The 15,096-nt window shown below is 48.2% G+C and overlaps 2 protein-coding genes and 1 pseudogene across 2 annotated transcripts; all 3 read right to left on the bottom strand.

The window, feature by feature from the left end:
• Window positions 1–7: 7 nt before the first annotated feature.
• On the bottom strand, window positions 8–1,810 carry LOC125547240 (L-type lectin-domain containing receptor kinase IX.1-like; the record flags this gene model as incomplete). The annotated part of the gene is made up of 2 exons (XM_048711196.1): window positions 366–1,810; window positions 8–293 (listed from the first exon to the last, which is right to left on the bottom strand). Coding segments are annotated over exons 1-2 (1,731 nt in total), but the record flags the coding sequence as incomplete, so codon positions are not given.
• A 48-nt stretch (window positions 1,811–1,858) lies between these two features.
• On the bottom strand, window positions 1,859–4,889 carry LOC125547239 (annotated as a pseudogene).
• A 127-nt stretch (window positions 4,890–5,016) lies between these two features.
• LOC125546049 (protein OSB2, chloroplastic-like) lies at window positions 5,017–9,342 on the bottom strand. Its single transcript, XM_048710170.1, has 8 exons — window positions 8,881–9,342; window positions 8,181–8,319; window positions 7,484–7,637; window positions 6,714–6,814; window positions 6,450–6,612; window positions 6,310–6,378; window positions 5,496–5,557; window positions 5,017–5,408 (listed from the first exon to the last, which is right to left on the bottom strand). The coding sequence occupies exons 1-8, from the start codon at window positions 9,276–9,278 to the stop codon at window positions 5,256–5,258; spliced, it is 1,239 nt and encodes a 412-aa protein (XP_048566127.1). The 5' UTR covers window positions 9,279–9,342; the 3' UTR covers window positions 5,017–5,255.
• Between the last annotated feature and the right edge of the window lie 5,754 nt (window positions 9,343–15,096).

Genomic DNA, 15,096 nt, shown 5'->3' with positions numbered 1-15,096 from the left:
CTAATAGGACAATGCCGAAACTATAGATGTCTGACTGCATATTCCGCTGGCTCGTGTCGATGAACACAGGGTCTATGTACCCATAAGTGCCTTGCACGATATCTGTGGTCTGTGATCCGGTTTCGTGGTGAACAAATCTTGCCAATCCGAAGTCACCTAACTTCGCACCGTACGAAGTGTCAAGCAGCACATTGCTCGACTTGATATCACCATGTACGATACATTGTTGGTGTTGCTCGCAATCTACATGGAGGTATTGCAGTGCAGAACCTAGATCGAGGATGATCTCGTACCTGTTTGTCAAATCATGTTACCATTACATCAAAAAGAAATTAAGTTGCATCGATGGAGACAGAACTACATACCTCTTGTCCCATGGTAGCCAACTGTTGCCCCCATGTAGGTGTTGATCAAGGCTACCTTGTGGCAGGAACTCATACACAAGAAAGAGACGTGCGTGCTTGTCGTCCCGCCACCAGCATACAAACTCAATTGGGTTCCTCTTGTCGTCGTAGCACCAACCTATCAGTTCGACCAGGTTCCGGTGCCTCAGGCGACTGGCGACCCTGAGTTCGTCCTCGAACGCCTGCATCCCCTGCCCGGATGCCGCCGTTTTGAATCTCTTTATAGCCACCGGTCTGCTTGGGCTTGTGAGTTGTCCCCTATAAACAAAGGCGGAACCTCCTTGCCCGAGCCTGGTTTCATTGGAGAAATTGTTGGTCGCACGCGCCAGCTTATGATAATCAATATGTCCAAGGCCCCTGGCGAGTGCTCTGCATTGCTTCTTCCTCATGCATAGCTGCCATCGATGGACGCCAACAAAGATGCACACGATTGCAATAACTCCAATAACTGGTCCAGTTACCTCTATTAGCAGCTTCCGCAGGTTCGGCGGAACCTTGGAGCTCTTCGGCGAAGGCGGCGGAATCTCAGAGCTCTTCGGCGAAGGCGGTGGAATCTCGGAGTTGTTCCGTGCAAGTGGTAGATCCAAGGTGGAATTAAATGACCAGGACATTATTTGGTGTAACTCAACGGCAGACCCAGTGGCACCCGAGAAGCCGATGGCCACCACGCTGGGCAAGAGCTGCCTCAGGTCAACACTCGTGTTGACACTGTAAGTCGCGTCGCCGATCTGGAGAACGGCCGCTAGCATTTTGGTGTCGTTGCCGTAGCTGATCTGGCAAGTCATCGGGAGGCCGGATGTTAGGTTCCTGCCTGGCACGGTCGCGTTGGTGTACGCCCGTGAGACGATGGAATTGACATCGATGCCCATGTGGCTGCCACTGGTGTCGACGTCGTCGTTCTTGAACGTGTCAAACTCAACCGCCACGGCTCGGTCGTCGCCGGTCGCGACGACCGTGCCATCGGTTTTGTTGAAGAGGCCGAGGTTCCCGCCGCCGAAGTTGTTGTTATTGGAAATGCTCGTCGGAGGATAATGCCCGAGGAAGAATGTCATGCCGTCGCCATTGCTTGCACTGATTACCTTGATTTGGAAGGTGAAGGATGTGGTGAAGCGGGCGAGCTCGCCGGTGACGGTGTCCCACAGCGGCATGGGCGTCGCGAGGAACGCTCGGCCTACGCTGTTATTGACGCTTGTACCATCGCCGTTTCTTGTCAGCTGGATCATCTGAGACTGGGAGTCGTAGTATGCGTCGCCCTGGAAACTGAAGTCTTGGGCGTCGAAGTCGGGATTGGAGAAGTTGGAGCTAAAAGAAAGCGCCGTAGCACGAGGCAGATGCAGAGAAGACCATGTCGAGCAGCAGAGGAGGATGAAGATCTGTATTCGGTGGGAGAAGCTCACAGCAGCCATTTGCTTTGGAAGGAAGCTCGTGAACAAGCACACCTATATATTGACTCGTCATCTCGACGAATATTTGGCGATGCAAACCAACAGCCAGCTGCCCGGGGCATCGGACTCGGACCTCAGCGTCATGCCGTGCGCAAATCCTGTGTACATGTCGCAAAGACGACCTCTGGTAGTGTCCGTTAAGCAGAAAGATATAAGCCAAACGACAACGCCGCAACCCCTTTCTGCGCTATCTCCTAGGTGGGAAAATAAGGTACTACGTGCTGTCTGACCAAGTCTGAAGAAGCATATGTTATTCTGACGATCAAGTATCGTCAGCATGCTAGCTACTTTTGAGATCGTCACCGGCACCAAGGGAGTGATGTCCAATGTCAGCTCCTCCGGTCGTACGGCATCCATGGTGTGGGTGATGGATGGCCGGCTGCTCGGTTCCTGGTGCACGCACAAGAGCCTGACAAGTAGCACACGCTCCATCTGTTGTCGCCCGGTACTAGACTCGCCGCCTATCAGCCTGTCGTCTGCGGCCTCAAGGATCGTGTTGTTGTAGTACAAACTTCTTACCCGTGACGACAATGGAGTCGTATCATGGAGGCGCGTTGTTGGGTCCTTTCCAGAGACCATCTCTAGTAGGACAATGCCGAAGTTGTAGATGTCTGACTCCTGTTCCGTTGGCTCGTGTCCACGAACACAGGGTCAATATATCCGTAAGTGCCTTGCACGACATCAGTGATCCCTTACCCAGTTTCGTGGTGAACAAATCTTGCCAATCCGAAGTCACCTAACTTGGCATTGTGTGAAGACCCAAGAAGCACGTTGCTGGACTTGATATCACCGTGTACGATACATTGTTGGCCTTGCTCGCAATCTACATGGAGGTATTGCAACGCAGAGCCTATAGGTCGAGGATGACCTCATACCTGTTTGTCAAAGCATATACATCCATTATGTATCAAGAAAAAACAAAGTTGCGCACAACGATGTAAATGCTCTCAAGATGCAATTATAATGTGGGACGAGACTTGCCTGCTCCCCCGTCGTGTGCACATCCGTGCTCCCGTCTACGTGGCTTGATTTGATTGGAACAAAATAAGGTCCGGCATCACCCCTTTAAAATCAGGGGGGTGAGAAAAAAAGAAAAAAAAACAACCGTAGAATTAAGTCGAAGCACGGATGGGAGCACGGAGAGGAAGCAGGCAAGCCGGATCCTATAATGTGTACCTCTTGGACCATGCTAACCAACTGTTTCCCCTGTGTAGGTGTTGATCAAGGCTACCTTGTGGCAAAAGCTCATACACAAGGAGGAGGCGTGTGTACCTCTCGTCCCGCCATCAACATATAAATTCAATCAGGTTCCTCTGGCCGTCATAGCTCGTAGCACCAGCCTATCAATTCGACAAGGTTCCGGTACCTCAACCGACTGGCAATCCCGAGTTCGTCCTCGAACGCCTTCCTCTCCTCGCCCGATTCTGCCAGCTTGAATCTCTTTATCGCCACCGGTCTACTTGGACTTGCCAGTTGGCCCCGAAAACAGAGGCTGAGCCTCTTTCCCCAAGCTTGTTTTCCTCTGCAAATTTGTTGGACGCACGCGCCAACTTATGATAACCAATATGTCCAAGGCCCTGGGCGAGAGCTCTATAATGCTTCTTTCTCATGCATAGCTGCCATCGACGGACGCCAACAAAGATGCACACAATTGTTATAACGCCAATAACTGGTCCAGTTATTACCTCTACTAGCAGGATCTTTGGTGTAGAAGGGGGCCTCTTCGGTGCAGGCCGCGGGTCCAAGGTGGAGTTGAATGACCAGGACATTATTTGGTGTAGCTCGACAGCCACACCGGTGGCACCCGAGAAGCCAATGGCCACCACACTTGGCAAGAACTGCCTCAGGTCAAGACTAGTGTTGACACGATATGTCGTGTCGGCGATCTGGAGAAAAGTCGCTAGCATTTTTGTGTCGTTGCCGTAGCTGATGTGGCAAGTCATTGGGAGGCCAGACGTTAGGTTCCTACGAGGCACGGTCGCGTTGGTGTACGCCCGTGAGACGATGGAGTTGACATCAATGCCCATGTGACTGCTACTCGTGTCGAAGCCATCGTTCAAGTATGTGTCGAACTCAACCGCCACGGCTCCATCATCGCGGCCGCGACCGTGCCGGGGGTTGTGTTGAAGAGGCTGAGGTTCCCGTTGCCCATCTCGCGTTTGACATTGGGAATGCTCACCGGAGGATAATGCCCGAGGAAGAATGTCAAGCCATCGCCAGTGTTTGCATTGTTTACCTTGATTTGGAAGGTGAAGGAGGTTGTGAAGCGGGCGAGCTCGCCAGTGACATCCCACAGCGGCATGGGCGTCGCAAGGAAAGCTCGTCCCATGCTGTTCTTGATGCTTATACCATGGCCATTTCTTGTGAGTTGGATCATGTGAGACTGGTTGTCATAGTATGCGTCACCCTGGAAACTGAAGTCTTGGGCGTCATAGTCTGGATCAGAGAAGTTGGAGCTAAAAGAAAACACGGTAGCACGAGGCGGGTGCTGAGACCATATCGAGTAACAGAGGAGCATGACGATGTGTATTTGGTGGGAAAAGCTCATGGCAGCAGCCATTTGCTGCAGCGTGTTGTTTCGAAGCTCGTCAACAAGCTCACCATATACAACTTCAAATCTCGATGATGAAATGGCCCCTAGAAATGTCAACAGCCCCTGTTCAGCTTACCTCCGCTCCATAGCTCCACTCCTGGCACGGGTGGAGTCACGGTGAAAAAATGCGGAGCGGCTGTTTCGTGGCTCCACAGCTCCTGCTATTTTGTGGAGCAAGTGGGATTCCGAACAGGGCCTTAATAAGCCAAATGATAACCTTTCTGCTCAATCTCCTGTATATAGGTGAGAAAAATTATGTGACATCTATCTGACCAGGTCAATTCGCCGGGTAGTCTAATATTCCACTAGCTCCTTTCCACTATTCCGCTGTTTTTGTTTGGGCTTTTGCTGCTCCTTTCGGCTATCCCGCTGTAAACCAGAGAAACGGTTTTTTTTAATAACTGGAGAAACAGGTTCAAACTTCTACTTCAAAACTCCGAGGCCGAACCACTCACCGCCCACTTCAGTTTCATGGAAAACGACCAAGGCCCACTTTACCGCTATAGGTAAAGTTGCTGCAAGCACGGCCTTGAAACTGAAAGCACTACAAAGGCCCAACCCAACCCAACCCACATGGCAGCATAAATATCATCGATTTTGTGGAAATGCTATTTACATCCTGGCATAGCATTACGAAGGCCACATGGCCATCAGTGACAGCGCTGGAGGTTAAGGCAGAGATATTTTTTTTAATCTTGAAAGTGGTCTCTACCTTACTCGCATAAGTTAGCAGACCGAAGACAGCCTGAGTATTTAGCAAAAGAATATAGCTGAGGCAACGCCCGACGCACAGCCAAGGCCACCTCAGATAGGTCAAGAGAGCAGGGTCTCCGGTCTTCTAGCTCCGCCTCTGCTACCTCCTCTCACCGGTGGCAGCGCATCTGTAACCCAACTTGGTGTCTTGGGGCTTAACCACAGAGCCTCGCCAGTGTCCTTGTGCTTGAAGTCGGGGGCTTTAGGTGACCTCTGAATTTCAGACGAGACAGAACAATCATTAGGACCAGCCAAGGGGGGAAAGATGGATAAATCATGACGAAATGTCCCGAGACTTACCTTGTCTGCTCGGTTGTCCCACCAGCTTTGAGGACTGTCCACCAGACTCTGCCACAATTCCGCTGAAAGCAATAATATGGGAGTCATCAGCAAAGAGATGATCACGGGTTGTAAAGCACAAACTACCGAAAAGAAGAATATGTAGGTTTCGGTAGAAAGTTTGACCAAGACACATCAAGAAACATGGACATTGTAAGCCATATAACCTCTTTGATTCACATGAATTCCAAAACCCATGATTAGAGTGTCATGTCATCTTGAATACTACATGGTCGAAAGATGTTTGATTGTGCATAGGAAAAACTTAGGATTATTTCCAACAGATTGGATTGGATGAAGATTTCCTATGAAATTCAGTGCAAATAAATGCCAAGGAATATCCCTATTACTTGCAATTCTATTAATCAAACAGGCCTTGTAGGAAAAGTTTGTACAGATTAGAATCCTCCAAAAAAACTTTGGAAAACCTATGTGTGGTTAAAGAACCAAGAGATACATGAGGGTATTTACAACTTAAAGATGACAGATCACAAAAACATTATTTATAGAAGAAAAGATAGTAGATCCTCAGGCACAAATGATCCCATTGCAAAAAGAGGAAGGCAAACAGACAAAGATGATATTGAAGCAAGTAGAGATAATGGGATGTAATCCACAAGCCAGACAAAGATGGTATTTAAGCCACTTGTGCAACTACCAGGTACACAAGCTTAGATTACGAGTAGAGATAAGGAAGGTGTATTCCACAAGCCACTTGACTATTGATGGTAAAGTAAAATGAACACACAGGAAATAAAAACAAATTTATACCTACCTTCCTTTTTCTGTTTCTCAGGAGAGGCAGCTTGGCTTGTCTTGAATTTACTCCAACCTGTATTCGTACCTGTTGTTTATACTGAATATTAGTATCAAAAATTAACACGAAAAGGGAGAATATTATGTTTAAAGTTTTACCTTTCCCAATGCTAGAATTAAAAGGCTTATATGTTTTAGCTGCATTGTAGCCACTATTAAAGGTCAAACCATCCAACTTCTCTAGCACATAATGTGGTGCTGAGTCAAGCCAGAGTGCCTCATCTGCTGTCTTGTTCTTAAAATCAGGATACTTTGGATTTTTCTGCCCAATTCGAATAAAAACGGCTGCAAGTGTTAGTGGCTCACAAGCTTTGCTTCTTACTTTCAAGGCAGTAAACACATATGTATAAACAACATGCTCACAGATCCATTCGCCTTCTCAGCTCGGTTATCAGTCCAATTAAGTGGATTGGCAAGAACATCATTCCAGAGCGTTCTGTACTTGTCCTGTTTGGCTTTATAATCTGAGAATAAAACATAACACCATCAAGAAAAAATACAAGGATATTTTCATACATAACTGGGATTGGACTACTGAATAAAAAAAAGGGTTTACTGTAGTTAAGTAAGCACTAAACCTCCCGTGTTGTCCATTGAAAGCAGCATATATGACTGCCCAAAAAGGCACATTTTAATAGTTCATTCTGGTATATCAGCTTTTAATACTTTTGCATAGAAATATCTTACTGCAGTACTTTGACACCAAGGTATAGGCGTATAGATAAAGAGGTTTCCAGTTTAATTGAACTTATTAATTCGGTAGACAGCATGTATTAAGTGAAGTTGTAACTTAATGCAGAAAAATTGTAAGGTTTCATCATCAGGAAAACATCCGAACTATCAGACAGTTACGAAATGATGGACATGCCAATAAAGCTGTCAGAAAGGTGTCCTTGTTAGATAGTGTTTGTCCATTGCTGATAGGCATGGAACTCCATGAAAGATTACTATTTTACTGCAACTAAACTATATCTTAAATTAAAAAAGATAAGCTAAGGACAAAAACATTGGGTGCAACTTTCTTTTCTTTTCTAATGGAATGTAAATTTCTCACAGGCATAGCACAAACAATGTAATATTATCGCCTATAAGACTGGGGCTTGGTTGGATACAGCTGAGCAGCAAACCAGCACCTGAAAATGTGCATGCTGGATATTTAGAGACAGGTTTGGTTTGTTCAACTTTCTTTTCAGCCTCAGCAATCTCCATAAACCCTTCCTCTTCATCCACCATGAGATCCGTTTCCACAGCTTTACTATCAACAAATGACAGCAGATGTGCTACAACCTGGAATATAAATAGCAAATTCAGTTAGTTAGTTTCAGAAACTAAACTATAATGTGATGCAAGAGAAACAAGCAGCCAATTTTCTTTAGGAAAGAAGAACCAAATTTTGAATCAAAAGTAAGAAAGTTTCACTAGTACAGCAGAATGAGCAGCACTTTTTTTACTTCGTTCGATTAGCGGAGATCTTCAAAAGTCACAAGGAACAGAATATCAGATCAACAAAGGCCTGCTAAGTCATGTCATGAAGTAAACATAAGCATCAGTTCACCAAATGCCGAATCTTACATAGCTCAGATTGCATATTCAGTCGGGTGCGTTTGATAGCATCATGTGATTCATTCTCACAAGTGATTGTAGTACAATTACCCAGGATTTTGTCATTTTATCAGCAATAAATAAGGTATGTAAAAGGTAGGGGGCTGCTGGGCTCCACACACACTCGGTATGCAGGATAATAAGATTACCCTTTCTTTATGCTTAACCTTCTACATATAACAGGGGAAAGCAGAACACAGCAGTAAAGTAAATAGAATAGATGTATACCTGAATATTTGCTTGGCCATCAGTATGTTTGAATGGCGGAACATCTCCAGTTAATTGCCCAGACACATAGACAAGGTCCTTTTCTTGCAAGTGAGAAGCAGCTATTTGTGCCAAGTCGTCTTGAAATATTACAGGGATCCTGCAGGTAAAAAAGTGGCAAACTCCACAATGAGAAAATGGAGCGATGCACTCGAAATACGGATGGATACTCAGGCACATAAGTTCTCTAGGACACGACAACATAAAACCAGACAAAACAAAATTGTCTATCAAAGACTTTAATTACTGGAACTATAAAACGCTACTAATGTAGTGATCCCTAGCAATTTTGGAACATGTAGTGATCCCTACCAATTTTGGATTCAATTTAGTGGTCAGAGTTTACAGTGTCAAATCACAAATCCTTCCACTAGACACTTAATTTGATCCGATAGCAGGGCTAACTTCAACTTGAAACAGAACAGAGATATCTGAAACAGAGCAGGGATATCTCACTTAAGTCATGTGTTCCTTTCGTATCTATATAAGCCTGCCCATACTGGTTCTAACGTCGTTTCTCCGTTCTACCCGTAATTCATTTCATTTCATTTCAGCGCAATTAAACATGGCAGTGCTAATCCACCCTCTTGGAACCCAAACACTAGCAAGCGATCAGCGAGTACAGTACAGAGGAGGAGCGGAAATCGGTGATCGCACGCACCAGAACTTGGGGAAGTCGGTGCGGCGGTCCTGCACGAGCACGGAGACGGCGGAGAAGCGGCCGTCGGGGAGGCGCTGGAGCTGCACGGGCGCGCCGACGGTGCCGACGAGGCGGACGGCGTTGGCGACACTTGGCTGGAAGGGAATGGTGGGCGGGCGGGGCAGCTCGCTGGGGACCTTCTCCCTCTGCCACGCCGCGGGGTCGGCCGGCGGGGGCGCGTCCCCGTCGTCTCCGGCCGCGTCCTCCGCGGGGCTCTCGCTGGGCGGCGGCGGGCGCGGCTTGGCTCGGCTGGGGTAGGCGCGCTTGGAGGTGGAGAAGGCCGCGGCGGCGGAGGAGGAGGCGGTGGCGGTGGAGGGGAGGAGGAGGCGGTGGTTGAGGAGGCGGGCGAGGTGGCGCATGGTGGCGCGTCGGCGGTTAAACCCTAAACCCTAGAATGAGATGGGGAGGGGAGAGGGGGCGGGGGTTTGGAGTTGGACCGGAGGCGGAGGAAGCAAGGGGAAGGTCAAACCTCCGAGGTTGGACTGGAGTCTTGCGGAGGGGGCGTCGCTTGTAGAAGTGGGCCGGTGGGTGGAGTGAAGTGGACCGGACCCGTCGGACCGGCCGGTGTGGTCCAGAGGTCGCGTTGTTCAATCTTTCCTTCTTTTTTCGATCTCTGCAACGCAATTCAAACCGTTTTCTTTTCCATCAGAGGTCGCGTTGCAGAACCCTTTTGAAATAAAGGCCGTGTTGCGGAAACTTTTGCAACGGAGGCTCTGTTGGTAAGTTTTTCTTTTCTGCAATAGAGCCACCTACATGTGGTGCGAAGGAGATGGTGTAGGTAGCTGCAGGAGGTTGAGGTGGTGGCGGCGGCCATGCTTTCTTTTCTGCGATAGAGCCACGTGGTGCGAAGGAGATGGTGTCGGCAGCTGCTGGAGGTTGAGGTGGTGGCGGCGGCCATGCCACGGGCGAGGTTGACATTGGCGTCAGATGGCAGCAACCAGCTGTGTATCTTATGTTTCGGTCGCATCATTGGTTTGCCAGAGTTACAATAATTGTGCTAGAAGAGAAGGGGCAGGAGGTAACTGGAAACGACGCCACGAATTGCAATAGGAGGTCATGGGGAGTTGGGGAAGAAGGGCCAGAATAAATTGGAAAAGATATAGCATGTCATTTGTTGTCTCTGCTGCTGGAGATACGGATGAGAAGGATGGAGCGGTGTGGGGTGTCCACAAGGGACACACGTCAAATGCTAGAGGCGGCAAACGCCCCGCGCTGGATCGACCGGGTGATCAAAATGACTTGGCAATTTGCAAAATTTTGTGTTTACTAAAAATATTTCATATAGAACGTGGATATTTGATGAAGACTGGTTCCATGGCAAATTCATTGTATTCACCATGGCATTTTTATTGTATGGCCTGGTCTTGTTTTGATGTGAGGTGTCTTTTTGGGTTGATGCTGTGTTTTTCAGCCTGGTGGTAGTTTGATGCTATATTTCGCATTAAGCAAGACAAAAGGATTCATCGTGTCAAACGCTACAATAAAGGCCCCGGCCCAAATAGCAGGCACTTCAAAGAAATAGGAAGAGAAAAAGGCCCGGCCCAATAGCGGGAACTTCAAAGAAATAGGAAGAGACAAGTATATAGCATGGCAATTTGATGAAGAATGGTTCCACAAGTATATAGCATGCCAAACGGAGCTTGCGCGAGGAGGCAGAGCGCCAGCGCCATGATGAGCAACTCGAAGACCTCATGCTCAAGCAGGCGATCGCGACGAACCTTGTCGCTACAAGGACGACGAGTGGCGGCGCATCCGCAAGGAGCACCGATCTCGTCAACTCCGACGAGGAGGACTGAGCTCCTCCACCGCGTCGTCCTCGGCTGCGAGCTCGCCGCCATGAGATCCCCCACCCCCCTCTAGTAGTAGTAGTAGAATGTAGTATGTAGATCATGTGGTATGCGATGAACTAGTGTGGTTGCAATTTCTCCCGCGAAAGTTCTTTTTTTAAATAATGCAATTTCATATACGGGGTCTGCTCTGCCGCGCATGATTTCGATCCGCAAAACATATCTTCGTCGAACTATAAATGCCTGGTCAGCATTATACGAGGTCTGTTAGAGATGCGCTTACAAAGTAGGCGTGTGACAGCAGCCGGATGCATGGTGCCACAAAAGTCTGTTGTGGTACAAAGAAACAATGACTAGTAGTAATTGTGCCAGCCTATGGTTTTTTTGTCAGCTCGTTTTTAAAACATATAAATTAAAAACAATAACACGATGCATGAACGAGGCAACGTAAAAAAGCATAGGTGAATAGTGAAGTTGATTAATACATAGTTAGACAGTAGTAAATGCAGCTTTTAATAGACTGGCAAGGTAGGTTCAAACGGTGCATTCGATTTTTTTAATTCATCGTAAATTGAAATTCGCAAAAAGTTTCCTTCACTTCAATGGACACCGGCCTGCTAGTAAAGCTACCTATGTAGAGGAGAGGTGTTTCCGGGGTTGTAACTCTTTGCTCAAGAGGTTGAGCTCATATGCTTGAGAAGATCAGATCCAATACAAACATTCCAACAACGGGCAAGAAGGTTAGCCGGAATAATTTAATCCAAACTATTTGGCAGTTGTTAATGTTTGGTTCGACTGTTTAGTTTGCTTTCGCTTTTATGCATTGATTTGGTTTTTTTTTGTTCTGATAGCACAACAATGGCGAGTTGTTATACTCTAGTACTTCCATCCTGATTTATTGGTCTTCTTTGTAATTTGTGTCAAGATTTGACCAAATATTTGACTAACAAAATGTTAATGCATGTCAACAAAAATTATATCGTTTGATTCGTATTTGAATATAGTTTCTGATGATATAATTTTTAGTGACATGCATGAGCATTTTGTTAGTTAAATTTATTTTCAAAATTTGTCACAAAATACAATGAGGACCAATAAACCAGGACGGTGGCAATAGCAAACATCTCGGGGGTGGATGGGGACTAGGAGATTGTCGGTGTCAAAACCGGCGGATCTCGGGTAGGGGGTCCCGAACTGTGCGTCTAAGGCGGATGGTAACAGGAGGTAGCGGACACGATGTTTTACCCAGGTTCGGGCCCTCTCGATGGAGGTAATACCCTACGTCCTGCTTGATTATTCTTGATGATATGAGTATTACAAGAGTTGATCTACCACGAGATCAGAGAGGCTAAACCCTAGAAGCTAGCCTATGGTATGATTGTATGTTGTCCTACGGACTAAAACCCTTCGGTTTATATAGACATCGGAGGGGGGCTAGGGTTTACACAAGGTCGCTTACAAAGGGGGAGATATCCATATTCGTATTGCCTAGCTTGCCTTCCACGCCAAGTAGAGTCCCATCCGGACACGGGACGAAGTCTTCAATCTTGTATCTTCATAGTCCAACAGTCCGGCCGAAGGATATAGTCCGGCTGTCCGGAGACCCCCTAATCCAGGACTCCTCAGTAGCCCCTGAACCAGACTTCAATGACGATGAGTCCGGCGCGCAGTGTTGTCTTCAGCATTGCAAGGCGGGTTCCTCCTCCCAATACACCATGGAAGAGTTTGAATACAAGGATAGTGTCCGACCCTGCAAAATAAGTTCCACATACCGCCGTAGGGAGAATAATATTTCCACAAATCTAATATGCTGACGCGTTTTGGCAGCATGACATCACGCCACGGCCCGATAATTATTAGAACTGTTTTTTCTTTAACCAGCCCCGCACATAACGCGAGGCGGTTTCTTGACACGTCTTGTCAAAGCAGAGATCGTGTTCCCCTTATCACGGGATTCTCATCAATACAAACGTGGGTAACCCAACCGTGCCTGTTGGTATGACTCCTAGATCTCAGGTAAGTCTCGAACGGCCACGAGGAGGACGCCTGATATTCATCCCCTTTATAAAGGGACAAGGCTTTTCCTTTTTCCCTCCTGTGCTCAATCAAATCCTTCCCCCGCCTCGAGTTCTAACACCCAAAGCTCAGGTCAGGTGCTTCGAACCTTCAATCATGTCCGGATCCAGCCTTCAAGGCCGGTGGGTGCCTTCCTCCGTCACGGAGGAGGACATCAAGAAGTTGAGGGAGGCCAGATATCTGACCGCTGAAATTTCGCATAGGCTGCCCGCCCGAGGGCAGGTCGTCCCTACTCCCGTACCCAACGAGAGCGTTGTATTCGTCTCCCACTTCCTCCGAGGACTAGGCCTCGCTCTGGATCTCTTTGTTAGGGGTCTTATGTTCTATTACGGGCTGGATTTTCACGATCTGGGCCCAGATTTCCTTCTTCACACCTCATCATTTATTGTCGTGTGTGAGGCCTTCCTCCGCATTACCCCTCACTTCAGCCAGTGGCTCAAGACCTTCGATGTGAAGCTGAAGATGGTCGAGGGGCAGTACACAGCGTGCGGAGGTGCTTTAATAAGAAAAATTGTTGACGCTCCATGGCCAAAGGGTTCCTTTTCAGAGGTGTCCAGATTGTGGCAGCGGGAGTGGTTCTACATCACAGCTTCCCGAAGTGCCAAATGGGTAGCTGCCCCCGCCTTTCGCTCGGGCCCCCACCACAACTGATGTCATGGATCAGCAGGGGGCTGAGCTGGGGTCCAGCCAAGGACGTGCCCATACTGCAGAGTCATATCCGAGATCTCTTCGAGGGAGATTTCAGTCTGGTTATGGTAATACAAGTTATGCTGGTTCGTCGAGTCTAGCCTTGCAAACGCCGACCCCTCCGTATGTGGGAATTCAACCCGGAAGGACCGCGTGCTATTCAACATTTCCTCAGCATGACGCACGAGGAGATGTACAAATCGTTCTTCGGACCCCAAATAGAGTGTCCGAACACCACCAAGGACGTGGGCCTAAGCTGCAACCGCCTCGCTGCCCAAGTAAGTAATCCCATGGCCGAACACACTGTCCTTTTATCTATCATGACATCATTCTGAAGAAATCACTCTTTGACCAGGACAGGATAACAAAGGCGAAGCTGATCCGGTGTTCGGCTCCCCTTCCTGAGGGGTTGGACAATCCGGTGCTGGAAAAGATGCTCGAGCCAGCGCCTTGTCTAGTGCCCTCAAAGGAAGACGAAGGGGGGAATAAAGAGGGCGAAAGTGGGCCTCCATTGCTATCTATTCCAATAGAGGAAATGAGTGCCTCTGCGAGGGAGGATAACCAAGGGGAAGAATCTAACATTCTCTCTCCCTGGGGAAGGAAGAGGACTACCTCTGAAGATCCAGAAGCTAAGGTTTCCAAACGGGAGAAGAAGTCTCCGCCAGAGGGTCCTGCCTCAGAGGGTATTCTGGCCGCACAATGTCCGCGCGGGGATCAGCCCTCTACCGAGCTGTAAGTAATCAAAAAGTACTTAATAGTGAAGATATCCTATCTTACTTCCGAAGACAATAATCGATGCTTATAAATTGTAGTCCGGATCGCAGCCCTTCTCGACAGAGTTCATCTTCGGGGGATCTTCTTCCGGAGATGATGGAGAGTGAAACGCCTTCCCTGGATTCCCCAACTCAAGAAGCGGGCGACCTTGAAGTGTCATCGCAGAGGGTATCTCCGGATCCACTAGGGCCAGAGAATAACCCTTTGACTGCCCGGCATCCCCAGTATCCGGCTCCTGAGGGGAGCGACAGCAAGGGTTCGTACAGTGTGCGGTCGGACGCGCTGAAGGATCTTCTGGGGCAAGCTGCCGTCTCGGAAGCACATCGTACGCTAATGGGTACGGTAATTGAAAGGATTCATCCGCCGAAAGCGGTCTGCACGAAGCTTTTATGAGTCTGTTGAAAGGCTTTGAGGTACGTGAAATAATGTATGCCTTTAACAGTACCGCATACGTTAGGTATGCCCATGCATATAGTAGCCCCTGAGACTCTGGTTGTCGTCGAGAACGGCGGCAAACAGAGGATCATAGTCCCAGGTAATAACCAGACCGCCTTTATGTGCAGGTGGTTGAAGCTCCGGTGGCTAGCCGGACTGATGGGTTTGCCGAACTAAAGCGGTAGTTGGATGCGGCAGATGCCGACATCGTGCTTGTCAACAAGCAGCTTGACGAGGCACAGGGTGAGTGATTTTTCTGGTGATCGTCACATAGTAAGAGCAGCATGATGCCAGTATTTTTAATATGTTGTGACTGCAGATGGAGCTGCCACCGTGGAGACCCTTCGGGCGGAACTTGCCCGAGCCAAGGAGCAAGCGAGGAGTAGCAATGTGGCCGCTTTAAAGGCGGTCAAAGAGT

Source organism: Triticum urartu, chromosome 3 (assembly GCF_003073215.2).
Source record: "Triticum urartu cultivar G1812 chromosome 3, Tu2.1, whole genome shotgun sequence".
Taxonomy (NCBI): Eukaryota; Viridiplantae; Streptophyta; class Magnoliopsida; order Poales; family Poaceae; genus Triticum; species Triticum urartu.
Note: the sequence above shows the minus strand (reverse complement) of the source record. Positions and strands in the feature narration are given on the sequence as shown.